Source organism: Telmatherina bonti (assembly GCF_933228915.1).
Source record: "Telmatherina bonti genome assembly, chromosome: 14".
NCBI lineage: Eukaryota > Metazoa > Chordata > Actinopteri > Atheriniformes > Telmatherinidae > Telmatherina > Telmatherina bonti.
In genome coordinates, this window is record NC_136612.1 from 19,437,277 (window position 1) to 19,463,162 (window position 25,886).

Here is a 25,886-nt window from a genome sequence, read left to right on the forward strand (position 1 = left end):
GGTGTGTTGTACCTGGGAAACAATAAAACCTGTGGGATGGTAGCTTTTCAGGAACGGAGTTGGTGACCCCTGCTTTTTATGATGACTTGATTGTTTTAAAAGGTACCTTTAGCTGTTATTAAACCTCTTAGCTAAAAGTAAAAAAAATTGCATACAATGAAGAGCATTGTCTACTGACCCTCCCACCTCCCTGCATCACAACCATCAACATTTTTACTCTTACATTAATTCAACTTGAGTACATTGATGTATTCAACCTTCATTTAACAATCTCTATTACTTTTTTTAAAAGTGTGAATAACAGCTTGTGTTTGAGTTATGTTGCCTAAATATATCCTAGTAAGACTTATGTTAAAATTAACATTGTATAGGATCATTTTTAAACACATTCTTAGTTAAACATAGTCTGTAAATTTATATATATATATATATATATATATATATATATATTATATATATATATATATATATATTATATTATATATATATATATATATATATATATATATATATATATATATATATATATATACACACATACACACACATACACATCTGTATTTGACATGACCTTTCAAAGTAAGGGATTATTCTATTTATGTCTGATATCACTGCTGCAACTATTTGATCATCTTCAAGTCCACAAATGTGTTGATTTGGCTTTATGTTATGTTGTCAAATAACACATGAAAGATGAAGCCAGAATAAAGCTGTACCATCCGTTTTCAAAAGTGAAATGATAGTGTCTAGACTGCAGTGAACCTTATTTGACCTGCGGTTCTTCCCATGTTCTTTAGGGCAGTGTTTTTCAGCCACTGTGAGAGATTATCAGGTGTGCCCAGAGAAATTACCCAGTTTCACCTAATTGGTCTAAAAAGCATCTCTGTGTTCATCCAAACAGGCCCCAGTGAAAGATAATAAAATTCCTTCTTCTTGTGTTTATCTGATTTCTATTCAAGAGGCTTTGACGAGATGGAGTTTATAATAATAAAATTGACTTTAAAAAAAAAACAAAAAAACATTTTGGTTTGTGGTGTGCTTTGTGATTTTTCAGAGAAAAAAGGTGTGCTTTGGCTCAAAAAAGCTTGAAAAACACTGCTTCGTGGTATTGTAACTGCTTTGTTTACGGTATGCAAGTTGAGTAAATGTGTGCGTGATGGGTGTCACGGCATTCCGCAGTTTGCACATACAGTTTCAAATGTTTACAGTCAGCAAGAGTTTATCCCTGCTTCATATCACGTTCCCAGTTCCTCCAAGTTAAATAAGTTCACACTCTGCCGCGCGCGGCCTACTTTTCCCAATTCTTCCTTCCGCACGCGGAAAGTGAGAGTGAAAGAGGTGCGAGAGACAGTCTCTCACTGCAGGCTGCTGCTGTGCCAATGCGCAAACTGTCTCCGCCGTGGGATAGGTCCCCCCCCTCCCCAAAAATTGAGGCTGCGCTCGAAACGATCATGCGATTGAATGACGGACGCGTCATGCCTGCCTTCCTCCTCCTCTGCTCTGTGCGATCAGTGGCTCTGTGTTCCGCAATCCCCTGGGATACTGTACCGCCCTCGATGGCTCTGCTATCGCCGTTCCGCTGGTACTGAATGGCTGCCTGGAGCAAGGAAAAACGGGGAGAGAGAGCCCTGCGTCTCCTCCTTTGAACCGACGCCGTGCATCAGCTTCCAAGCGAGGCGGTGAGTGTCTTGTTCGCAGTTGTGTGTGTGTGTGTGATGCGTCCTGCCGGGGCTCGTGTGACGATCCGCCGGTTGAAGGAGGGGAGGGCGGAGGGTTACACCGATGACGACCGAGCCAGCAGATATGGGACAATTAAACTTTGCTTTAAGCATGCGACCATGGGGACGGGTCCAGCTTGAGGCTTCCCAAACTTTCTGTAACCTCTCCAGTCCTACCATATCACCTAATAAATACATTACCCCCCCTTTCAGTGTGTAGCGTGTTTACATGCTTGACTTGAAGCGGGAAAATGCAATGGCAGTTAGATTTCTTCTTTCTTTTCTCTCTTTTCCCCCTTCTTTTCGGCCCGGCAGCCCATTTGAGAGAGCCGGTTGAAAGAATTGTGCCTTGTTGTACTCCCACCCCCCCGCTCCGTGCCGCACTGGTTCCGTCTGGCTCGCCCTCAGCTGCTGCGTGTCCTGGGATGACCTGTTGATGTCGGTAGAATGGAGAATGGCAGGGGGAGCGATTTCCCCCATCGCCAAAATATTTAAATAAGCAACATTTTGGGCTTCACAACCAGCGCCGCAGCACGAACTACCTCGTCCGCCCAGGCAGTAAGTGTCTTGTTTTGTCTTATGAGTGCGAGCTATCGCGGAAATGCTTGACATTGTGCAGCCGGAGGGGGTGATGATGAGTGCGCGTGAGGTGGATGGTGCGCCGGGGCGAAACCCAAAATATTTAACAGTAGCGTTAGCTTAGCCGTTAGCCATCTTTTCCAGGCCCGCTGCGGATGGGAGGGCATGAAACATTTAAGCTCTGCCAACCCAAGGAGGAGGGAAGGAGGGGAGGGCATATAACCGCCTAGTAGGCTGAAAATTGTTTAATGTAGGACCACCTGAATGCCGTTTGACTTCACGTAAACATAACCACACAGTCACTCAGCTATAACTAGCGTTTCCTGCCATTCTGAGTTCCCCATAAATCTGATTCACCTCCTCCCCTCTCTTTCTCCTAGACCGATCACAAAACGCTCATCTGGGTGGGTTAAAGAACTCCTTATCTGTCCCCAAACCATCTAAGACTCCCATCCTTGTTTAACACTTTATCTTTTGTAGGCGAGAATGAAATAGTTTGAGAGATTTGTGAATGGCTCTTGCTTTAATAGGACTGATCACAAATCATGTCTGCAGCAGTATGTGTCTGGACTTGATGGGGAGCAGTACAGGTATGCGTGCATGGGCACACATGAGAACCAGGAAATGCCAGTAGAGGGAATGGGTTGTGTGCCAGCTGCTCCACTGACTCCAAATGGCAATCTCACCCACATTGCTGTGTGCTGCTTTCTGTCACAGATTAACTGGAAAGCAGTCAGACAGTATAAGTTCTGAAAAAATGCTGAAAGCGGTTTCATCACAGCACAACGCACCCTGTTTGAATGTGGGACAAATATTCTTAAGGCATGCATTGAAAAGTTTGAAGTCTTAAGTACGTTGCCAGTATGTTTGACCCACTTTCCTCTCCGGTCTGGTTGGTTTGAGATCTAAGCCACGGGGTGAGCTTCATTCCTTCGGATTGCTGAACTATATATTTAATGGCATAAAGACCTGAGATGATCCCTCTCATCTCTGCAGGCCCCAGTGCCCCTCCTTAGTGCATAAAGACACATGTACACACACACACACTCACAGAGTCACATTCTCTCTGCCTGTCAGGGCAAACTGTGCAAACACACCCTGCACTCAGCTCTGTATTGGTGTGTCTTTATGTGCACGCATGTGTGTGCTCACTGCGGCTCACCAAACTGTAAACAAGCAGTATTGTCTAATGTTTGTGTGTGTGTGTATGTGTGTGACTCAGTGTGCCTTTTGTGGGTTTGTTTGAGTTTGTGTGTGCGCATCTGTGTTTTAGTATGAGGGAGAGGCAGCTTGAGTGAGACAGAGACAAAGAGAGCATTTCTCTTTACCCTGGAGCCTGGCGAGGTCCCAAATGAAAGGCTTTGGATATGATGGGGTGGTTCACTCTGGCCCCCTCATCAGTCAGTCACACCAAAATTGGTTGTATACCTCTGGCAGGGTGGGCTTCAGTCGGTTTGTTCTCACAGTATCAGAGCATCTCATGCCGATATGCCTCTGTGTGTTTATAGAGCTGCATGCAAGTCATGCAAGTAGCTCTGGCTATGCATACACACTACTGTGTGGTGCACGTCTGTTTTCTTTTCTGTGTATATACAAAAATGCTCATGACTGGTCTTCTGCTTCAGCAAAGGGTTTGTTGGACGATCAATGGATCTGTTGTATTCTCAGTTTTTACTAATGGGCTTAGAATACATGTGAAAATGCCGCTGCTCCATGTGGAGAGAAGTAAAGCACACATGCTCGGAGCTGGCTTTTATATCCTTAGCTTCCCCACATGTCCCCTCAACAGATATGTCACATCCACAGCTGAAGGAGATCACCAGTTCATCGTAAATGACCAGGCCTGGTGTTGCATTCTAGGAGAGGGTACAGGGCAATGGGGGTATGTTTGTTTTCAGCTATTGACTGAGCTGAATTGAAACATGCAATGTGGTTTTTGTTTAGGCCACGCGCACTTTCACACGTAGAATGAAAGAACATGACCCAGTTATCCAAGGACCCGCAACTTCGTCGCACACGGAGGATGGAAAATGAAAGAAACAAACAGAAGAGCTTTTTATTGAGCTTACCCCTGGCAATAACTGCTGCAAGGCTGGTTATGTGCAGGATTAATTATATGAAGATTACACAATGAAGTTTTAACAAAAACTGCCAAATTGTCTGCCACCCCCCCCCAAAAAAAAGGAAAAGATAAGGGTATAGAATTCTTAATCAGGACTGTTTTTCTCTTTAATAAAAAGGAATTTTTTAAAATAATGTAGCCTGGCAGTAATGCCGTCGACTTCCTTTTGATTATGTGGAATTAGTTCCAAGCAGTGAAACATTATCAGCCATTTTATTGTGTCTGTCACAACAACGCCGGCGTTCCTCTCGTTCTCCTTTAGATCTGCTCACTTTGAGCGTTTTGTCTTTTTACACAGCCTTGTTACATTGCACCTCCTCCACACACTTCCTACTGAAACACTCCTCACACAGAGGAGAGGGCGAAAAAAAAACAAAAAACCCCAGCACAAAATAAAACAGTTATTTGTAATTGTTTGTGAGCGTGTCTGTTGAAGTTATCCTGCTGTGTGGCCTCCATCCTCCTCCCAGCCGTGGATAAAGTAGCAGAACGCACAAATCAAAGAGCTGCTGCTCTCCAGTTATCATATGAATAATGTCACAAACGCAGCCTTGCAGCTCATCAGATTAACTGAGGTCTAGAAACAGCCTTGTGCCAAATAAAAATCCTCACCCAGGGGGAACCGTCAAGCCCTCCTAAATGCTGCTGTCTCGCTTTTTTAAGTTAAGCGACATACATGGATATAACTTATTCACTTCCTGTCTTGTTTTTTTTTCCCCCCCCCCATCTTTCTTTCCCAGCAAGACCCTTTGGTGGTGTGCGTTGGCGCACCATGGCCCAGACCCTCCAGATGGCGATCCCAAACTTTGGCAACAACGTTTTAGAGTGTCTGAATGAGCAGCGCCTGCAGGGCCTCTACTGCGATGTCTCCGTTGTGGTCAAGGGCCATGCCTTCAAGGTACTTCTATGATATCAAGTTACTGTTGTTTACATAATGACGGTGGATCTTCGTTTATAAATGAAGGTTAACATTGAAGAGGTCATCACGGGAGTGTAAACAAACATTCTCGTGGCTCTGCTGCAATTATGTTGCAAGAAGGATCAATGCCATTGTTGTTTCAAAAGAGGTAATGTTTGGACTGTTGTGGGACAGTCGTACTGTAGCTTTTTTTTTTTTTTATCTACTCGAGTGGACAATGCATCTTTTACCATTCTGTTTGACACATTTTCAGTGTGTGCAAGTCTTCAATACAAGTATTCTTGGAAATCCCAGCTTCCACCATTTTGCAAGGCGAGTGGTCACCAAAGTGCTGTAGCTGGAGTGTAGGAGATCATTGCAAATAGTCGATCACCTCTAGTAGGACCGGGAGTTAGAGCTTAGGAGAGGACTTAGGTTATGGCCCTGGCAGTTTTCGTGTTTGGTTATCAATAACCTGTTTGTTTTAATGAAAAAAACTGTTCTGTAACATTTACTGCATGTTGTTCCTCGCTCTAATTTAGAAAGTCTGCAGCAAATGAACACTTGAAGTGTTTAATTCATGTCTAAATCTAATAGACATGCTAATCTAATATACAAGCTAATGAGAAATGGATTTAAAACGTTTACTTTCCTGTTTAACTGTCGCAGTGTTAGAATAAACTAGTCTTAAATAAAATGAAAGGAATTTCCAAATAAACCTTTGCTCTGGTTTTTGGTTTTAAGTCACAATCTTTTATAAATCAACACCTATCAGTCACTATGAGCATGTCTCCATAACTGCATTTTAGGAGTCATACTGCTGGTGAAGCCAAATAAATGAAATTAAATGGCTTAAATTAATCATTTAAAGAAGCACTACTAAACTTTGGCAGATTTTATGTGTGAATTTCCTCCTGTTAACAATGGCAAATTTAGCATCTCTGAGCTTGCTCCAGTCAGGAGCTTCAAGTCAGTCTGATACTGACCCATGTGTCATCTCTTGCTCTGCCTCCTTCTCTCTTTCATTTCCTCCTTTACTATAATTCTGTCCTTCTGTGTTTCTGCGATGAGTTGGCCTCGATGCGTGTTCGAAATGGCCAGAATCGTATCTAGTTGCTGGTGTGTGATGTGATGTCAAAATGCTGCTGTAAAGCGACGCAGTGTCTCAGAAAAAAGGTTGTGGAGTGCTTTTATCAGCCTCTGGATGCTGCTTGGCAACAATCGTGCCAGGAATGTACATAATAAATGTTACTGTGCTGTCAAAGCAAGTCAGAAACGCATATTTCTAAGGTCAGAAAGTTATAGTGTTACGTTAAACACCGACTAAATTCAGCTGAGTAAAAGCTGGCAGAAATGTTATTGGTTTCCTCTTTGCATTCCCTTTATCCACTTTATCCTTGTCAGGGTCAGAGGGAGCTGAAGCTTATCCCTGCTACCATGGCACTTGAATCATCTATGCCCACATACAACAATACACACTCCATCTCAACCCCTATTAAAATCGCCACTAAACTCTGGTAGGACACCCACATAAAGAACATGCAAACTCTGCAACTGAGAATCAAGCAGTAAACTTCTGCTTTGTGGCAGCCATTCTAACTCTAATATTTTATATATTTTATATTATGATTAATACATCGGTCAGTTCTAAGCTGTATTTTATTCATGTAAAGCCCACTTGCAGCGGTTTAATTTATAAATGACATAAAACGGCTTTATTGGAAAGATGTACATTATTTAAGCTCCTGCACAAGAATTGTTTATTTTGTCAAACAGCGTATACGTAGCAGAATGAAAGGAAGCCAAGTTTTGTATTAGTTTTGTGCCTAAGTTGTCATATTCTAAGATAAATCAACGTGTTTGTTGACATGAAGCTACATCAGCCTGAAATCTTGTATTTTAAAGTTTAAGTCAGCATTTTTCTAATAAACAACGCCTTACCTGCCCCCTCTTCTGCTTCAGGCTCACCGTGCAGTTCTGGCTGCTAGCAGCTCTTATTTTCGGGACCTTTTCAGCAGCAGCAGCAATGGCGCAGGTGGCGGCGGCAACGAGACGAGCCCAACCATCGTGGAGCTCCCACCTGCTGTGCAGCCCCAGAGCTTCCAGCAGATATTGGCTTTCTGCTACACGGGACGTCTCAGCATGACAGTGGGAGACCAGTTTCTGCTCATGTATACAGCTGGCTTCCTGCAGATTCAGCAAATCATGGAAAAAGGCACTGAATTCTTCCTCAAGGTAAAGCTAAAATGAAGAATATTACCGTGCCAGAGCATGAAATCTGTAAAGAAACTGAATAACCTTACTGAGGTTCTGTGTTTTTGTGACATATCTCAGGCAGGTTACTGTTGAGTAAATCGAAGTATTTATTGTTTTTGTTAACACAAAATGAACATATACAAATATTTTTAGGTATCCTCCCCCAGCTGTGACTCCCAGGGCCTTCATGCAGAGGAAGCCCCACCTTCGGAACCCCAGAGCCCTGTAACACAGACGAATAACAGTATGGCCCGGCCCGCCTCCAGTCTGACGCCGCTGCCTCTGGTATCACGAGTGAAGACGGAGCAGCCGAGCAGCCAGCCGGAAGCAGCCGCTCCTTATTCTGTGGTCTGCACCCCCGTTGCCAAGCGGCTATGGGAGGGTGGCAGCAGCAGAGATGGAGGTGGGGTGGGCTCGGGCGGAGGAGGAGGGGCCAGAAAGGCAGCTCGTTATTCCCAGGAGGCAGTGCGGGGCAGTGCGATCCAGAGTCCCGGATCCCTCGGACTGGCCATGGGTATGGGTGCTACCACAACTGGCATGGCGGGTATGGTTGCAAGCGGCGGTGCTGGGACCAATGGGAGCTCTGCAGCAGGGCTGGGGATGTCAGAAGGCGCCAGTCCTGGCACCCTGAGTACCTATGCTAGTGACTCACCCATCAGCTACCATGATGATGAAGAAGAAGAGGAGGGGACAGATGAAAGTGCTGAAGAGCAGTATAGGCAAATCTGCAACATGTATACCATGTATAGTATGCTCAACATGGGAGCTGCAGGTAATGGTTAAAATGTTGGTTTAAGGTTTAAATCTTAACCTTAAGATGTAAAACCTAAATACTAATTCATGTTTAGTGAACATGAATCCTCCTGTATCCTTTCAGTTTTCTCATTAATTGTAATAACCGTGAATGATTGTGCATGTGTGAACGCGGTGCTGGTTCGTTGTGTTTCTCCAGCAGCTGGGGAGCGTGTTGAGGCTCTACCAGACCACACGGAGACGCGGGGTCGGATGCGGGGCCGGGATCTTACGTGTCTTCCCGCGGAACTCATCGCTCAGATAGGCAACCGCTGTCATCCCAAACTGTACGAGGACGGAGACCCTGCTGAAAAGCTAGAGTTAGTCTCAGGTATGAGTGTTGCAAATCATTTTGTTGTTCTTCATTTAACTGAAAATAAACAAAGATCACTTGTCCAAAACTTTACCTTCAGGCCCAGAGTGTGTGCAATAGTGAAAATGACCATATTGGCTCAGGACCTGCACTGAAAGCTACTGTTAGTAGCAGTTATCACTCCCATCTACAAATTCAGGTCTATTCTGTGGCTTAACATCCAGTATTGCTGCTGCTTATTCCAGGCCTGAACTCATCACGTGAGATTGATACAGTGGAAACTTTTCTTTGTGACTACAGAACAAGTATTTTTAGAAATCAGAAACTCTTTTTGTTAATGGGGACAGAGGTCATTTGGTTTAATATAAGCTGCCAGTTAAAAGGACACAAAACACTTGCGGTCATGATGTTATGGGAATGCATTATTGCACATGGGAAAGATCACCTGCATTTCTGTGAAGGCACCATAAATACTGAGTGATAAAGTTCAGGCAGCAAAATATACTCCTTTTATTGTCTGAAAACATTTGGCCAAGTATGAAACACAAAAAGAAAGTAAAAAAAAAAAACAGTCAAACTGCTATTTAATTAATCTTTTTTTTTTCTTTTTTTTTTTTATCTTGTATTGAATTTCATCTTTCTTAAGAATTATGTCTAAAGTATCAAATTTAGGGTTGGTTATTGTCGGTAATCTTGCTCAGAGACATTTTTTCTTTTATTCTGGGTGAAGTGGTTTTCTTGTCGTGAAAAATAAGAAATATAGTTAGACCCCTCAGTTTACTGTAAATCTGTAAAAACTCGGACCAATCCAGATGTTCGGACCGAAATGAAGTTGTTCATTTTTTATATTTTGAAAGCTTCTTCCTGGCTCCCCTCCCCCTCTCGCAGCGCGTACCTGATAGCCACACCTGCATATAAATAGCGTGTCAGGATGAAAATACAAAGTAGTGAAGAAGAAACCCAGAAAGCAAACATGACTGAGAAAATGCAGGAAGGATTTCCCCGACCCGGCTCAGATTATTAGCTTCCTCTTGCTAAACATCACTAAGAGAAAATTGTTGGTGGAAACATGCTGCGAATAAAAAAGCGCTTGGATCACGCGGGGAGCAAAACCACAGGGGGAGGAGCCAAGACAGGGTGGCACTTTCACATCTTCCTACCTCCCCAACATTACCTACCCCAGCTTTAAGAAATGTTTTTTTTTTATTAACTGTGGAGCAACTGCAACACAAAAAGTAAAGATCAAACTATTGTGTTACAGCTTCTTTTTGCTGTCTATAGATATGCTGCTGATCTTTAAAGGAGACAAACATTTTCAAGACTTGCAGAGTCATTACAGTATTTACCACTTCTTAAGCCATATCTTAAATCAATAAGTCAGTTTTTGTACCAATATATTAAAGTATGAGACAAATTCCAAACAGGTTGAGCCACAGTGTAAAATGTAAGTAAAAGCAGAATCCATCTATTTGCTAATCTCATCAACCCATATTCGATTACCCAGAGAACATAAGCACCATTTTAACATTCATGGAAAATATTCGGTCATTTTGAATTCAATGGCAGCAACACATCTCAGAAAAGTTGGAACCGAGTGATGTTAACATTATTAACAACGGTCTGTAAACACCTGGGAAGTGAGGAAACCAGTTGTTTCTGGTATTTTAGGAGAACAATGATTGTCTGATATGATATTTTGGCTGCTCAACAGTCCCAGGCCTTTGTTGCAGGATATTTTTGTGTTCAGTTCTCCAAATGTTTTTTATTGGTGAGTTTTCTGCTGTGTAACCATGTGTTGTGATGGATGGAGGATGTGGTTTAGCATTGTCTCGCTGAAGCTGGCAAGATTTTCCCTGAAAACCATCTGGATTGAAGCACGTGTTGCTCTAGAACCTCAGTACTTCTCAGCATCGATGGTATGTTTACAGATGTGTTAGCTGCCCTCACCATAGTTACTATGGCAACCCCCCTCCCATTAGAAGGGATGCAGACCACAAGCTGAATGATTCCTCTCCTCCTTTGTCCACAGTGTCCATAGTTTTCTATCAAATTTCTGTTAATCTGACGACGGAACTTTGCTGCAGACCAGATAATACAGCAGCATTTCTGCATCTTTTTATGTAGTTGAGCTTTAACCTGCATTTGTACACTGTGAGCTGTGTTTGCAGAAAGTCATTTCTACAAGTGGTCCCGAGCTTGTGCTATGAATTCCAGTAGAAAATCATATCTGTTTTTAATGCAGTGCTATCTTAGAGCCCAAAAACCATGGTGAGCTTTGATCTTCCACATTGTCTCACTTCCCCTGATTCTCTGATATTATACACTGCAGATGGCGCAGTCTTATTTGTATTCTCAATTTGACACTGAATATTTTTCCAATGTTGTTCCCCAATTTTTAGACATAGTTTGCTACATATTGGTGAAGCTCTGCCCATCTTAATACCTGAGAAGATTTCCCTCTGAAATGCTCCTTTTATACCCAGTCCAATTACTGAATAGGTGCCAGTTAACCTAATTAGCTGTTTAATGCTCCCTAAGTTTAGAATTTGTATCTTTTCTTTCGTATTTTTTTCTAAAGTTTTGTCGCACACGTTACAACATTTTTGAGGTGTGTTACTGCCATCAAATTCAAAATGAGCTAACATTTCCCACAAAACAGATAATGTCCCCATGTGTTCTTAGTTGTTTATGTTCTATTGGGTATTAAATATTCTATTCTATTCTATTCTATTCTACGGTCATTTAGCAGCCACATGAATTTATGAGACGTTTTTATTGACATTGTACACAGATTTCCAGCTTAAACTGGACCAAGGTTCGACTTTGTGTGATCATGTTCATCTTCTTTATATTAAATTGCAGTGAGCAGCACTATCACACCTCCAGTTTACTCCCACAGTAAAAGGACATGAATGTTACACTTATTTGTGATAATTAAATAGCTTTGAGTGTGAATGTGTGTGATAGTCTGTAACTTTGACCCTGCGACGAACTGATGACTGGTTTATGGTGATTGGATGAAAAACTTTATTCTGCTAGTTAAATATTGGATATTTATGCTTAGTTTAGCTTGAATGAAAATAACAACTTTGTATATTGTTGCTGTTATTGTAGTTAAAGCTGCAATATAAGGAAATCATTTTGCAGTGTAATTCTGTCAATCTACACAGAACTAAGTAAAAGGCACTGACATGTATACACATACTGAGAGGAAGCTGTCCTCAGATGACTGGGCTTGGCATTTAATTGCACGACTGTCAGACATGTGACTCAGTGTGTTTATGTCAAGGACGTCCTGTGATAATGTCTCAGTACGGGCTGGGTTACACCTTTCACTTCACAGGAGTGAACGGGCAGGGATATGAAAGGTGAGAATGAGAGAGAAACATGAATAAAGACATAAATGAGGAAATTAATCCATGAAAATGCTTGTATTTTTGTTCTTTTACATGTTCAAAGAAAGGAAATGCATAACATAGCAATATCATCGTCCTTATCATTTGTTTTGGTTTTGCAAATTCCATGTGTAAAAATGGAAAAGAAATTTTAAAAAAGGATGAGGTGAAAAGAGAAAAACCTAAATAACACAGCAGGAAACTTTAAACTCGTGACATGCAACCAGAGCAGTCTCCTTGCACTAGCTACAGCCACAGAAATGTGATATGAATCACAGCTGTTGCTGGATAAACAATTCCTCCATTCCTGTAAATGACAACAAAGATCATGACCTTATTATTATTACCTACTTGAACAAGTTAAAGATGTCATGATGTGAGAAGATAAAAAGGTCTAAATAGATAATCAGTACTGATGATTTATGGTTCAATTTGTTTGTGAACTGTTTGTTTTCTCTGTACATGGTTTATTTGCAGGTACTTCTGTCTATATATCACGAGCCCAGCTAATGAACTGTCATGTGAGCGCAGGGACCAGACACAAGGTGCTGCTGAGGAGGCTGCTGGCTGCCTTCTTTGACAGGTTTGCTTTGTCTGTCTGGGTCTATTTCTGCAAATGTTTCATGTAATGATAGAAAGAGCTTAGATTTAATTTAGAAAATTCAAGTCATTTTTATCTGCTGGCTAGAGGGGGATGAAACAACAAAATTTATTTTTGCCTTCCTCTGTTCTCTGCAACTCATTCCTGTTTTGATGTATCAGGAATACTTTGGCCAACAGCTGTGGAACAGGCATCCGCTCGTCCACCAATGACCCGAGCCGCAAGCCTCTGGACAACAGAGTGTTGCATGCGGTCAAATGTGAGTGTGCATGTTTTCTCTCTCTCTCTCTCTTTCTCTCTCTCTCTCTCTCTGTGTCCCTCCCTCTTTGTCTGTGTGGGTGTTTGTACACAAATGGACAAACTATTTGCATGTAATATTTGGTTTATGCAGAGGCATTCATCGTGAACATAAACATGTGCATACCTACTGTAAAGCATCCTACTGCAGACTCTGATGCCCTAATTCTTTTAAGTCAAAATGCTCATTTTATAAAGATATAAAAAAAAAAAAAAGAAAAAGGTTGATAAAAATGTTGATTTTTCTTTATTTTAATATTCTTTTGTTGATGTGAATGAATGTTTGGCTGAAATTCCTTTTAAGCTTCAGGTTATTTGGAGATGTTTGACATCTTTGGGCCAATGTTTGCTGGTATTTAGACTAAAGACCCGGTTCCTGCTAAAGACTAGCACCCCCTGACCATAATGCTGCCACTACCATGCTTTGCTGTGGATATGGTGTTCTGTTGCATTTTTTGTAATCCGATCACAGCACAATTTCCCACATGGCTTTGAGGGAGGTTTTTTTTCTTTTTTGTATTTGTTTTTGTAAATTGTAGCTATGCTGGGATGTTTACCTTTGTTCGTCTTGCAACCATACCTCATAATCCAGTCAAATGGAGAAAACATGAGACTGTATGTGCGGAGCCAGTACTGGCCACAAACTCCCGCTGCTCCTTCTGTATTGCTATAGGGTTCTTAGCTGCTGTCCTGACCAGTTTTTGTCACGTTATTTCATCACTTTTTGGAAGGACATCCAGTTTTTTGTCCCACTTCATCATAGGCTTGCCCACAACGCAATTTCATCACATGCTAACTCAAAGTGGCCACTAGAGAGCAATATTTATCCTGATAAATAAATCATTGAAATGCTTCTTCTGTGTAAGCTGGGACACTTGAACAGAAATCAGGAGCAGCTGCTCTGATAGTTCACTGAAACTTAGGATTTCTGTTAGGATGAACAAACTTGCTTTCGCCACATCTCCTTAGCAAATTGAGCTTGACAGCAGGAAATAACTCAAGTTGTTTGTCTGAGTAATGACGGCGGAAGAAATTGCGCCGTAAATATTACCTCATCTTTTACACTTCAGTCTTAAAACCACTTAACCTTCGCAATGTGGCAAATATGCTGACAGAAGTTTTTTTTCTCATAGCTGCCTGTTTCACCTGAGCAAAAGGAAGGACTGAGGTTATTCCAGTCTGCATTTCAGGATAAGCTAATTGGCTCCATTTGTGACCCAAAATGACTTCTGAAATTTGGCACTCAAATATTTCATTTATTCTTTCACGTTGCATAAACATGGTATTCACCATGTGTATTTTACTCTGTTATAGCAGAGTTATGGTGCAGCTTGCATGACCAGACACAACTTTTTACAAAGAAACTGAAATCATTATTCAAATCACTGTTTAGTCACTTCTTTAATGTCCATGGAGGGGTATCCTCTTGGCAGATTGTTCCACTTCTGTTAAATCTATTCATGTTGGAGATGTGCCATTCTGGTAGTGGAAAGAAACACACCCACACATTACCAATGAAACCCAGTGCAATTCAGCAATGCTTGAGTAGAAAAAGAAACTTAAAGCCAGTTTCATGGTCAGAGTTCAGGCGGAGTTAGTGTGCTATTTGTTATACATTTATTCACTCATTTTCCTAACCACTTAGTCCGATTTATGGTTGCGGGGAAGCTGGAGCCTATCCCAGCAGTCTTTGGGTGAAAGGCAGGGTACACCCTGGACAGCTAGTCGGTCCATCGCAGGACTATTTGTTATACATTTATCAAAAATTAAGTAAAAATACCAAAGTGGTGTGAAAAACGTGATTCAGCCACTTTTAGCAGCAGTGACTCAAAGTAATCTATGTCAGCAGCCTCCTTCACCATCGTGGAGCAAACTTATCCTGATCTGCTTTATAACTATGATTTACATTATTGAGGTTTTTAGATGTTTGGTAATCACGGCGCTCCTATCTGTAAGGTTCAGGTTCCAATCAGATGTGGAGAGAGCGCCTCGCATAAACAGAAGAGTTCATGATTATCCACTAACTGTAAGGTTCCCAGGTCCAAATTAACATCCCTCCACCATTGTGTGTGCCAGTTGGTTTGAGGAGTGGGTGTTTGGTGAAACAAATCAGCTTTGGTCAAATCTTTCCAAAAAGGTGTTTTTCCAAAGGTTTTGCATTTTATTTTTTCTCAGATGCAACTTTAGAGGCTTTAAGCTCTGCTGCCATGGGGATTTTTATTGAAAAGAGATTGTCTCCTTGCAACTCTTCATACTTGTTTAGTTTTTTTTCCTGATTTATTAATTTGAACACTTAACATCCTAATTAAGGCCCGCTGAGTCCCAGTTGTTGTAGTGGTAGCTCTTTGTTGTTTTAGCAGTTTCTCTGAACATTGCATGGTCTGACGTCAGGGCACACTTGCTGAGATGTAGTACCCTTGATCAGCTGGAATAGTCACCACTGGCATGATTTTTCCTTCTGAATTCCTTCTGTACTTTGGCTCAGTTTTATGTATAATAAGTAACACTGTAATGTGTCATGTGTTGTTCATCTCCAAGCTCATCATTTTAAAAGCTAGCTTTGTTTAAATAATATTCCAATGCATGAAATCTTTATGTTGAAAGAGATGTGCTTTATTTTTTACATGACTGTGAGCATATAAAAGTGTCATATTGTAGCAGAGAAGAGTGAATCTAGATTTATAGAAATGCTAAAGCCTTGATTCAGAAATAAAAAATATTGTACAAATAGAAGGAAACTACAAAACGCTTCAGAGCTGCTGCTGTACCAACTTATTTCTCTACACTATCAGCCTAACGCCGTGTTTTTCTCCCTTGTGTCAGTTTATTGCCAGAATTTTGCCACCAGCTTCAAAGAGAGTGAAATGAATGCCATCGCAGCGGACATGTGCACCAACGCCCGGCGCGTGGTGCGAAAGAGTTGGATACCTAAGCTTAAGCTACTGATGGCCGAGAGCGACGCCTACTCCGCTTTACTTCCCGACAGCATCAAGACAGAAGAGGACACCCTCGGGGCCGATCACAGCTTCGACCCCGCCTCTCTGGAGGCCACAGGTGGAACCGGTATGGAGTCAGGCGGCTCCTCGGGTGAATCTCTGCCTGGTGTGGGGGGGGACGGAGGACAGTTATTTTGAACATTGAACCCAGGGGGAAGGTTGAAGTTCAGTGCATACCAGTATTCCCCAGTTGTGCTTGCCTCCTCACTCCTTGGCCCATGCTGATCTCTCACACCTCAACAGTTTGTGCTACACTGCTATGGGAAACAGCTGTTACCCTGATATAACCAGGACCTATATAAAAAGAAATGAAAAAAAACAAAAAAAACAAACTTACAATATTTGCTTTATGACTGGAAAAAAAAGGAGCTAGTTGAGGAACAGGAGCGTTTAAGAGGGTCTGGCCTCTGCCTCCCCTTGTCTTTTTAAGATGTGTAAGTGCATCCACTGTTGCATATTGAATACATTCCTGAGGTGCAGGTGGTAGAGGGAGCTACCAGTGCAGCCTGAGGAGGAAGGGATGGCTGGATGGACTGGTCAGAGGTAGACCTGACGAGTATCATGAATGTAAGTGTCGCTGGCTTTTTTTTCTCTATGCAAGCCTGACAACTTGTGCTCCAGCCTCGGGAAAAGAAAGAAATCGAAACAAAAAAAAAAAAAGAGGAAAGCTACATTATTAAAGCAACCTAACACTACTTATTCTTTCTCCCCCCTTACATCTTCCTCTCGTCACCCTGCGAGTATTCCTCCACCTCACCTCACAGTTTCACTGTGCCGTGTCCTATAGAAACGATCTCATCTTTCTGTTTATTTTTTTTGTTTTTCTTTTAAATTCTTGCATGTTTCTCCTAAAAAAAAAAAAAAAGTGAGAGGAGGAAAGCTTTTTAACCAAGATTATTGTAAAGAAGATTTAGGGGCAACACGTCATTAAAGATGGTCATATTTTTAGAAGACAAACTATATTTATACAAGCGACCATGCCTAGAGCGGTGTGAGCAAAGAGAAAGAGAGGGATTGTTTTAAAATCTCCATATTCAGCTTTTAAAGAAAGAGCTCTTGTCATATAAGGAAAAGTGCTATTTTTGCAGGAATATAACAAAGCAGTCTTATCATAGGAACCTCTGTCGTTTACTTTTATTTCACGATGAAAACGATGGGATGAGCAGTCAAACTGCTAAATTTGATGCATTTCATCTTCTGTTGACTGGCTTTAAAGGAATAAGACTGTATGAGCTGGCTTGACTGTGTCTGTGATAACCTTTTTTTGTTAGGCTGTGACCTGCAATGTTTGCCTCCTTTGATTTACAAAAAAAAAGACAAAAAGAAAAAAAAAAACACTGGCTCACAGTTTTGAAAATAACTTGTAGAAATTTAAATGTTACGATCGATCAGACAAGTCAGCTAGCTTTGTCTTTGTGCAGATGTTATGGACAAGTCCTGAACTGTTATTGGATAATAGGATGTGCCTTTTAATTGAAACCAGTAAGCAGAAGCTGATGGATTGCAGTGACATCATGAGGAGATTGCTTGAAGTAACCCATTGTTTTTTTTTAATGGTACTATTCATGTGTGTGCCACATAGTTCCTTGAGATTGCAAGCCTGTATTGTGTGTCTTTGTAGTATGTTGTGATTCCTTCCATCTTTTGCACCTCCTTAATATGGAAAAAGAAAAAAAAGGCTTTTTATTTGGAGTTTGAAATGATTTTTGCACCTTCTGTGAGCAGTAGAGAGGTGGTTTCTGCACCTTAATGAAAAGAACCAGTGGTTCATGCACCTTTTTTGAGAAACGCTGTGTAGCAATGAAACCCCTTCAGGTGGAATCCGTGATGCCCTACCCCACCCCTCACCCCTCCAGTTCCTGTCTCTTTCTTACATCGAGGTGGCACAAACTCCTACTGTAAATAACCAAGAAGACTGTTGAGTTAAATCCCAAGTGTTCTTCCTTTCTGTCACTGGATGAGTCTGATTTAAGAAATGTAAACAGCTGATCTTTTTTTTTTTTTTTTTCCTCAATGGTATAGTCTTTTGAATGCACGTTGACCTGTCAAACTTGGGACAGTACAGGGGACTCATTAATCTTTTTGCAGGTGGATAAAAGTGGAAGTGGTCAGGGTCTGACTTGGAATGTGTTCTTAACCTCAAACGGGAGCGCTTTCTCCCTGCTATAAGGCATTTATAACAAGGTTCTACTTTTCTTGAGACAAGCAGGGAGAAGATCATGCTTCCTTTTCAATGCAGTGTCGTCTGAAACTGTCTTATTTTGCTGGTAACATAACAAGAAGCATGATATTGCATATATTAGAACTCAGCATATTTTTACCATAGCATATAATTGACTTGGTGGTGTGTGTGGACAGAACAAACATGCAGTACCTTACGCACATTCAGTGAGGATAATAACTAAACAACCTCAGCTTTGCATTTGACTGTGGATGCCACATAGGCAGCCCCTACCTTGCGTACCTCTCCAGTATCTTTAGACTGTTTCGTGCTTCCTGTCCTTCATGCAACATTTCATGTTTCACTTCCACAAGTTCAGCCGTTTGTTTCAGAGAGAAGCAAAGCAGCGGTTTAGTTTCTTTAGCCTGATCTGTGATGTGCATCTTTGATTTGTTTAGTGGCTGTCAAGAATTGCCCACCCCCCCCACCCCTCAATTGGTTTAAAACTGTTTTATTAAGAGTACAGTTAGAAAACATTAAAGTAACAGATTGATTTCCCAGTAACCATTGCGACATAGTGACCCACTCAATGACTTGTATGTTCTACTGGGTCACATTATCACCAGAGTTATTAGTGACTATAGAGGTCCCAACCCAAACAGAGAAATTGCCACACTCCACACATCATCTTAAAGCATTTTATTGCACCTCACCAACTTACTGTTTACTGTTGGCATCAAATGAAGAAGTCGGGTGGGAATAAGCTCCGTTACGTTACATGTTGAAGGTTTAGTCAGCTTTCAGAAGGCCCTCGCTCACAACCGTCTTTCACCACGCTTCATCTCCGTTGTGTGTGACTGTGTTATTTATGCTTTCTGTTCAGCACATTTCAACATGAGTGTTTACACTTCACAGAACATGTAGACCTACACACTTGAATGGATAAGGTGTGGCACGGCATGAGGAGTCTTTCGTCACTAAACAGTACATATATAAATATGATTATATCCATGTATAGATAAATACTGTATATTATATATAGACACACACATAGAGATCAGATTGTTTGTTGTGCACTCGCAGCATGAGGTATATATTTACCCAGAAACGGCGCTTCTTCACAGCCTGTGCAGTAGCCGGTCTGCCCATGACTCCCCCCCCCCCCCCCGTGACCCTGTAGCACCAGTGGACCTCCTGTACTGCTCATCCTCCTTCTCTCTGTGTTCCAAGTGCCAATAACTTTGTGAAAGCCCTGTAACTGTGACCCAACATTATCAAAGGTAATTGCACATTAACGACTGTAAAATAAAGAAAAGCAAATCATAGAAAAAAAGAACGTGTCAAAAACATGGATTCAGTAATGAATATCTTAATAAAAACATTTGTAACAATTTCTCTCGGCCACCTCTCTTGCTGAAATGTTTATTTTCATCTTCTGGTTGAGTTTTCTGAATTTTACTGTCCTCCTTGCTTCTGTTCACATGTGGATTTTAGAGAATATCTTAAAGGTTTAAATTTAGGCAAACACTTCATAAACCTACAGATAAAAAGAAAAAAAAATCAACATGCTCTCATATTCTTCCTCTTCAGTCACACTCCAGTGCTCTCACCTGGCAGCTTTGTCGGTCTTCATTTGGTTAAAATTTTGCTTTCACACTTGAGATACAGCGTTTTGCATGCTCGGAACAAGGAGTTGTCTCACGAGGTCACAGACGACGGACGAAGTCCTGTGTTTATATGTTATATGTTTATAGAACTTGGGTTTTGTAGAATTTTATATGAAACATTTCTGTAGCTTTCTTTTTTTCTTCTTTATTTTGCATTTTTCAATACAAGTTCTTTCTGATCATCAAAATACTCATGATAAAACTAAACAAACGTGAATGGTTGTGTCTTCGGGATGGACTGGCAACAAGGCCGGGGGCCCACGCCCACTTTGGGCCCATTTGGGGACTAGTGGGACCCACATAGGTCATACACCAACAGTTTGGACATGAAACAAAATGTACATAAAAGCCAGATAGGTACACCAGTGTCTAGTGTATTGCTATTGGTACCACTGGCTGAGAGATGTTAGAAACGTCATTTCACACTTTGTCATTCACAATTTTCACAATATTGTGCTGGAGAAGGGGGGTCTGTGGGACACTCTGGGCCCAGGGGCCTTTGCACTTTTTATCTGGCCCTAACTGGCAACCTATCAATTGCACACTTTTTTTTCCCCTGACTATAAACTGGTGTAAAAACACTAAAAATATGTTTGTTTCTACCATGATTTAACAGTAAGAAGTAGTCATGTGCTGCTAATGATATCCATTTGATCAACTATGATTGTGATGACTGCTTTAAGGTAGAAACTTAGCAGTCCCCTGTATTCTACACTGCTCTGGAGCATTCAGATGTACTAATACAATCAGTATTGAGGGGAAGGACAACATTTAACTGTTAAAAATATCACTGAAGTTTAAAACATTCATAAGAGTGAAATTCCCAGCAATTTTACCACCAAGGTCAGATGGTGAGACATTCAGAGAAACTTCAAAAAAGCTAAAGAGCAACATCTCAGACTGTACAGGCCTCACGTAGCATGTTAAATGTTAAAGTTCATGACACTGCAATAAGAAAAAGACAAGCTAGGCTGGTTTTGAAGGCTTGCTTAGAGAAAGACTTCTGTAAAGTAAACATTCCAGCACAGCTTTAGTTTTTAAACTTGCATCACAAAAACAAAGAAAAACACAAGACCTCTAAAACAATGTGCTTTGGAAAAACTAGACCATAATGGACAGTCCTACATTTGGCTAAAACCAAGCATGCTATGTGAGCAAAGCTTCTCCATACCAGCTGTCAAGCACAGTGTTAAAAGAGTGATTTGGGTGTGTTTTTGCAGCCAGAGCACCTGAACGTCTTGCAGTGAATGAGTCAAGCACAAACTCCTCAGTGTACCAAAGTGTTCCAGAGTCAAATGTGAGACCATCTGTCTAATGGCTACAGCTTGGCTGAAACAGGGTCTGGCAGCATAACAACACAAACTCCGCAGAAAATCTACAACAGAATGGCTGAAAAAGAAAAGAATCCAGCTTTAGAAGACAGACAGCTTTTTATGTCTATGAATGAACAGCATCCTCTACCAGTGAAGAAGTTTTCTTTGAGCTAAGCTAATGGGAAAGATCGACACAACCCAACATTTACAGAACGTGTGACCAAATATTTACTGTATGTGTGTTGCAAAGAGTGCTGTACCAATAGCTGAGAAGCAACATGCTGAAATCCTGCCAGTATGTGTGTGTGTGTTTTTAGGCAACACATTTTTTGCTCACAGACAGATGTCATGACCAAAGTCTTTTAGGGGTCTAAGTCCTACACCTCATACAGTAAAATCTACAGTAAAAAAAATACTCATGTTGCTTTAGCCAAACACAAAAAAGTAGTTTATTTGTTTTAGATCAACCAGTTATAATAAAGAACTGCAAACTTTTAACTGCTTACATGAGATGAACTCATGAACTGTCCTTTCTCTACATGCATGACCCATTCCAACCTTGTCCCAAATGAAACAACAATCGCTGTGTATGCAAAGTGGAGCGATGTACTCTTGGTTTCTTTTGTTAGTGCACCACCCAGTGTTGATAATCATGAAAGCAGCACGCTGCAGGAAAATGAATAAAGCAGCACTAACAGCTTCAGATCTGCTAGTTTTAAGTGTAATATGTTGTGAATCTGTCCAGCAATGTGAAGGACAAGCAATATCCATGATCATGTTTTATTAATACACTCCACCCAATGTAACGTAACTATGGGTCTCTCTACCTGCAGAATTGGGTCACAAATACTCTCAAGCTGACCTTAGTTTAGCAAGAAAAAAACTATGTAACTTTTATCTTTCTGACACGAATATTTACTGTATTTAAACAAACAAGAGAGGTTTTTTTTACTCCAAGAACAAATATTTGGTTTAAAGTTAGTTAAAAATGGTAATGTTTTGTATTGTCAGTACATTTATTATTGAATGGTTTGTGCACATACTCAGCAACCCAGGAGCAGACAGCTCATTTTAAGTGGGAGGAGAAAATAAATTTAAAAAAATTAAATGTAAATGTCTGAAAACCAAAACACATCTAATGAGCAAGCTATTTTGTCAATCACTCAAATTTTTTTCAATAAAATGTGATTAGATGTGGTTTTCATCTTCCTTTCAACAATTCATAATCACTTTTATCAAATGCAGAAATGAAGTTGTCCTCTTTTATGTTTTCATTAGGCACCTTCTCATCACAAATGATGCATTTTGTCTTTTCATGTCCTTTGATACAACAAACGAAGGCAACAATCGACATAAAGCCTTGTTTGTTCTTTGATAGGGACAAATTCTCTGCATCGTAGCATTTCTCAGACATGTTTCATAAAGGAACCAATGCATGAAAAAAATCAAGGTTAACAGAATAGACATGACAAACTCCACTACCGTAGCTGCACTGGCTCACTTATCCAACCTAAAGACATGAACACAAATTAACAAAGTGTGGCCTGCTAAGTTTTTATTTTTCACTAAGGAGATAAAGTATGTTTAAAATATTGCTATAAAACAGATTTTCACGACACTCCTTTATTTACTTTGTTTTCAGGCTCACAAAACTCCAGTTATATGTGATCAATGAATGAATGCATGAATGAATCAATCAATCAATTAACCTTTATTTATAAAGTTATTTTCATACAATAAAAATGTAGCACAAAGTTCTTTACATTAAGGCCACACAAAAAAGAGATCAAATTATTACTCATCAAATCCCTGATATCAACAACCTATCAAAAACGCATATACACATCATATAACTCACTTAGACATGATCGCACACTAACACACACACACATAAATAAAATTAAGCCTCAAGAAGTGCCGTCCCAACCTCCATTAACTGTATCAGGGAAACTAAGAGACTGCAAAAATAAATTAATGTTAACATGAAATTAAAAATTTAAGCGACTGAAAACATCCCACATAAAATGAAGACATAGTAAAAACAATGAGCTAAATTTAAAATGGAATTTAAAAGGGGAATAAAAACACTGAACATAAAAAGATGAAGTTTAACCAATAAACTAAACTTAGTATAAAATATGACTGTAAACCAATCTAGTCTCAAAACTTATTATTCAAAACAAAACATCTAAATAAATAGAAAATTGAACAAGTCCTGTATTCCTGACATCACTAAATGAAAACTCATGGGTTTGGTGGACGAGGTTATAAAACCTTTCACATACCATGTCAGGAATCCTGCAGTTTAAACGATTAAAAGGAAATTATGTGATTTCCTCCTCAGTCCAGAACACAAAGTGGCTACGATTTATGTCAAGCCAGTGACAAGAGATTATTTAAAAAGCTGTGGGAAGACTGGAAGAGCACATATTTGCCAAGTCAGCTCTTTAGTTACATTTCCAACTTCAAGGACACCAAATCCATCAGTTTTCTTTAGATTCAGTTCCTAAATATGACCACAAGACGGCGCCATTGATCTTTTTCTACACAGTCATGTTGCAATACTTAAAAAAGGAAGCAAGTTTCCCTTTGTGAGAAAAACAACCTTCAGAGATTCACAGCAGAAGATTAGCTTAACAAGACTCAAGAGGTAAAAATGGATGCCATAACAAAATTAAGGTGTTTCTTTAAAGGCCACATCATCAAAACAAGTTAAAAGCACAACTATGACCTTGTTTTTGTTGTCAACCTTTGTTTTGTTCTTTTATTTTGTACTTATATTTATTTTACAACTCCTGTTAATTAGAAATAGGCTGTTTTCTGAAAGTTATAGCAGGTTTAGAAGTTGCAAACATGAAGGAGCTTTTCTCTGCCACTGATGCTGAGCTGCAGTCACAAGAGAGACAGTTGTCTACATACCACAAATTCCTTTAAAGCACAGGGGAGCCTGGAAATGAATAGAAAAGCGAAAAAAAATATCCGTTCCTTTTTTTCTTTTTAAGAACTAAAACTACTTGGGACAGCAAGTTTTATATGTTTTCTATCGCTATATTTAGAAGCAATGCAACCCTTCCAAATTTCATCACATTGGGAAGAACTGTCAGGATTGTGATCATGATACAAAAGTCTGCAGATTTCTTTGCCCAAATATGGTCTCAGGGAAGTAGCGAGCCCTGACGTTATCCTCACTACTGCAGCTTTAAATGGCCCCAGGAAGCCAGGGCTCCCACACACGTCATGGGTTTTCCTCAGACAGGCCACAAGAGCAGGATGTGCTTAATATGGGCATCTGTCTGTTAACCTCCACCCCTCCTTCTTGTTTCCTGCTAGAGGAAGCAGCACACTGGGGGATGGGTGAGACGAAAGGAGAGCCCAGACAGCAGTGTAGTCTTCTTGACTGCTCCAGATTGAAACAGGAGTGGAATGGCATTCAGACTGAGGAAGGCTAAAAATAGACAGAAATACCTTCCACACATCAGAGCTTTTCACCTCCTGCTTTATAAATACACCACCATTTGTTCGTTTTGTCACTAAAGTTTAACCCTTTACTGAGCAAATGACCATATTTATCCATTTCACTGGACATACAAAATGCTCCTGCAAGCTAGTACATGAAATCTTAGAACCACGCACGAGTTCTCTGGATCAATCATCAAAGATCAGGCTACATCCAGATACTTCACTGAGATCAGTCTTTTGCAGGAAAAATGTGGAAAAAAAACTGATCCATGTTTTTTTTTTTTTTTTTTTTTTTTTTTTTGTTTAATAACATAATACCCATTTAAATTTCAAATAATTAAAGTATTTAAATGAGTACCCGATAAAGAATTAAATGTTTGCAAACTCACTAACTCTTTTATACATTTTAAAGTTAGATGAAATGAAAATAACACAACAGCTTTGCACATCTTTCTCTTACTGGTCACCAGCCTGGTCATGGTTGACTGTGAAACAGCTTCCCATTATTGAAGGTCAACCAGCATGGTTATATTGGTCATACTAGCATGTACATCATGCCAATACTGATACCACAAGTGTTCTACAAGGCTGATATCTTGACTCATGGACAGTCATTTTTATCTTCTCTACTACCAAATTCTGGAAGAGGTCCCTGATATCTTGATTCTGTGGGGGAGAGCTTTGTCATACTGGAGTTATGTTTCAGCTTCTGGAGATCATCGAAGGCTCCACACACTCCTGAAAAGTCTGTATATCAATTAGGGGCCAGCCCAATACAAGCTATTTGTACCTGACACTTCTAGCAGCGCAAGAATCTTAAATCAAGCGTGAAGACCAACAGAAAAGATATTGCCGGGGATTTTGGCACATTCTTTGGAAACATGATTAACTTCTGTTCATACCACAGAATCATGTCAACAAATTCTTATCTGATTGTGAAAGTGACTCCTCAGAATTTCCCACAAAGTACAACAAAACCAACCAGTACTTCAGTTATCAGGCTGAAAACTGCAATAGCTTCCTTGTTTATTCTTACTTGTGTGTTGGTCTTTTATAGGACAGTTATGTAGAAACGTGTTTATTTGCATTATTTTGGTGTTATTATGTTTAAAAAGTCTCAATATAATGAGGCTTTAAAGGTGCAACCATTGTCGTAAACTGTATTATTATACAATTCAAGATTAACTGGCTATGTCAGAGCACAAAGTCCTAAGTCCAAATCTTCTTGTGTTTACCTGTGTAGTGAACATCTAAAGCCATAAAGACATATTCTCTGATACAGTTATGTTTTAGAGCCAGCTTGTTGTAGAAGGTGTAGA

At 40.3% G+C, this 25,886-nt stretch overlaps 1 protein-coding gene across 4 annotated transcripts; it reads left to right on the forward strand.

Moving 5' to 3' along the window:
• Positions 1-1,545: 1,545 nt before the first annotated feature.
• Positions 1,546-19,464, forward strand: nacc1a (nucleus accumbens associated 1, BEN and BTB (POZ) domain containing a). Of its 4 annotated transcripts, none has more exons than XM_079252702.1 (8): positions 1,546-1,679; positions 5,160-5,317; positions 7,280-7,552; positions 7,727-8,345; positions 8,526-8,696; positions 12,551-12,656; positions 12,836-12,933; positions 15,795-19,464. In XM_079252702.1, exons 2-8 carry the CDS (start codon positions 5,192-5,194, stop codon positions 16,103-16,105), a joined length of 1,704 nt encoding a protein of 567 aa, XP_079108828.1. In that variant the 5' UTR covers positions 1,546-1,679; positions 5,160-5,191; the 3' UTR covers positions 16,106-19,464. The 4 variants fall into 4 exon arrangements, with proteins under 4 accessions (XP_079108828.1, XP_079108826.1, XP_079108827.1 ...); XM_079252700.1 differs by having other exon boundaries at positions 5,164-5,317; XM_079252701.1 differs by having other exon boundaries at positions 5,164-5,317; positions 8,529-8,696.
• Positions 19,465-25,886: the final 6,422 nt, after the last annotated feature.